The sequence below is a fragment of the Kryptolebias marmoratus genome, linkage group LG12 (assembly GCF_001649575.2).
Source record: "Kryptolebias marmoratus isolate JLee-2015 linkage group LG12, ASM164957v2, whole genome shotgun sequence".
NCBI classification, from domain to species: domain Eukaryota; kingdom Metazoa; phylum Chordata; class Actinopteri; order Cyprinodontiformes; family Rivulidae; genus Kryptolebias; species Kryptolebias marmoratus.
Genome location: NC_051441.1, coordinates 555,644 through 557,635, shown reverse-complemented (window position 1 = coordinate 557,635; position 1,992 = coordinate 555,644). Strand labels below are relative to the sequence as shown.

The window sequence follows — 1,992 nt, the reverse complement described above, 5'->3', positions numbered from 1 at the left end:
CCTGAAGCAGCAGAAGAAAGACGAGGAATCTGCTGGAGGAAACAGAGCCGGAGCCGGGGGGAAGAAAGCCAGCGCGGCCCAGCTCCGAATACAGAAAGGTAGGCTGGTTTCACCCCCCCCTCCCCCCCCCCCCCTCAGCCGACCCGCCCGGCTGCCTGTCCTTCTGCCTGACCGGTGACCAGAAACACGCCGGGGAGCGCGGCCGCTCGGTGCCCGGGAACCGCGCACCGAGGCCGGCTGCGCTTAGAACTCACGCAGGCTAACTGCTAACAAGCTAGCCCGGAGCTAACGCGGCTAGCTGCCGCTGCGTTTGAAAACAAAGCTGAGGCGCTCCGCTGGCGTGACGGTTTCAGACCAAACTGGAATCACGCAGCTGTGATTTCATCAGAAAGGTGTTCACTGTAGCAGACCACACCTGGCTCTGCTTTCAGGAGGGATGGAGCTCGAAGCATCTAACCTGCTGTGTCAGCTCTCTGTCTGTGGAAACTTCAGGTCAGGAGCAGACTGATGGGCAGATCACCAGATCAACCTTCCTGTCACTCATTAGACCACCAGCTGACAGGTGAGCCTACCTGCTCACCCCAGGCCTGTCACACACACCTGTCCCACCAGGTGCCCACACCTGAGCGGCGCTCAGGGGCCTGAACAGAGCAGGAGCTGGTTCCTCGGCTGGTTCCTCGGCTGCCTCCTGAAAGCACCTCAGCTGAAGGATGAGGAGCAGTTAGACCTCCTCACACCTGTGAAACACACATGTAGGTGCTGTGCTGGTTCACTGATCCCTGATGGAAGTTCTCCTTTCTAAGATTTGTTATGATGCGTTGCCATGGTAACAGCTGATGCCTGGAAGAAGATGTCAAAGAGGAGACCAACCCAGAACCTGACCATGTTGTCTGAGTGGTGGATCCATGATCTTCAGATGTTCTCTGAGCTTCAGGTTCCTTGTTTTACGTGCAGAGGTGTTATTTTCAGAACCAGTCTTTGTGGCTCTGAGCCCGTCTCCTCTGAATGTTGTCTTGAGGTAAAAAGAGCTTCATTCATCAGTCAGTAACTGAGCAGCTGAGGCTCACATCAGAGGTTCACCTTAAAGTCCAAATTCTTCTCACAACAAACGAGCCGTGACCTCAATCCATCCGACGATGATGAAGATGTGACGAAGGTGGATCGACTTCAGCTAACATGAGCCAGGAAGTTTTAGCTCTCTAGAAACGTTTTAGCTTTTAAAATCAGACCCGTGATTCCGCAGCTGCTGGTGGAACGAAGAATGTTTTATTATTTAATGTATTTATGACCGCTGCTCTTTTTGTCATGGTTCAAACTTAACATTTCCAAGTTCCTGTGTTTAACTTGGAGAACGATTGTTGGTGTTTCAGACATCAATGAGTTGAATTTGCCAAAGACGTGTGAAATCAGCTTCCCCGATGACGACGACCTCCTCAACTTCCGCCTCATCATCTCACCAGACGAGGTGCGTTTGACCCGATCACACGTTCACCAGAACACCGGCGTTCTGGAACCGGATCGGGTTTTCCTGCTGAACCCGTTTCTCTCCGAGTGTCGATGAAGAACTAAACTGTTTGTTTTCTTCCTCTCAGGGTTTTTATAAAGGAGGAAAGTTTGTCTTCAGCTTTAAGGTAAAACTTTTCTTCTTCGCTGTTTCTGAAACGGTTCCACCTGATTTTCAGGTTTTCACACCGAAGAACGTTCCACGAGTCGGATGGTTTGAATTTGTCTGTTTTGTGCTCCAGGTAGGACAGGGTTACCCCCACGACCCCCCCAAGGTAAAGTGTGAGACGATGGTTTATCACCCCAACATCGACCTGGAGGGAAACGTCTGCTTAAATATCCTCAGGTCCGTTCTCTTTGATCCAGCTGCTGAAGGCTGGATGGTTGGATGAAGGCTGGATGGTTGGATGAAGGCTGGATGGTTGGATGAAGGCTGGTTGGATGAAGGTTGGATGAAGGCTGGATGGATGAAGGTTAGATGAAGGCTGG

The 1,992-nt window shown here is 51.7% G+C and overlaps 1 protein-coding gene across 2 annotated transcripts in view; it reads left to right on the top strand.

The window, feature by feature from the left end:
- Positions 1-1,971, top strand: part of ube2m (ubiquitin conjugating enzyme E2 M) — a 2,426-nt gene extending 455 nt beyond the window's left edge. Inside the window, exons 2-5 of one of the 2 annotated variants that reach the window (XM_017405088.3) lie at positions 26-98; positions 1,371-1,465; positions 1,593-1,631; positions 1,746-1,970. In XM_017405088.3, coding sequence (XP_017260577.1) covers positions 26-98; positions 1,371-1,465; positions 1,593-1,631; positions 1,746-1,895 — 357 coding nt within the window. In that variant the 3' untranslated portion in view covers positions 1,896-1,970. Of the gene's footprint in view, positions 1-25; positions 99-1,370; positions 1,466-1,592; positions 1,632-1,745 lie in introns of both variants that reach the window. The other variant, XM_017405089.3, reaches the window with a different exon arrangement.
- The last annotated feature ends 21 nt before the right edge of the window (positions 1,972-1,992 follow it).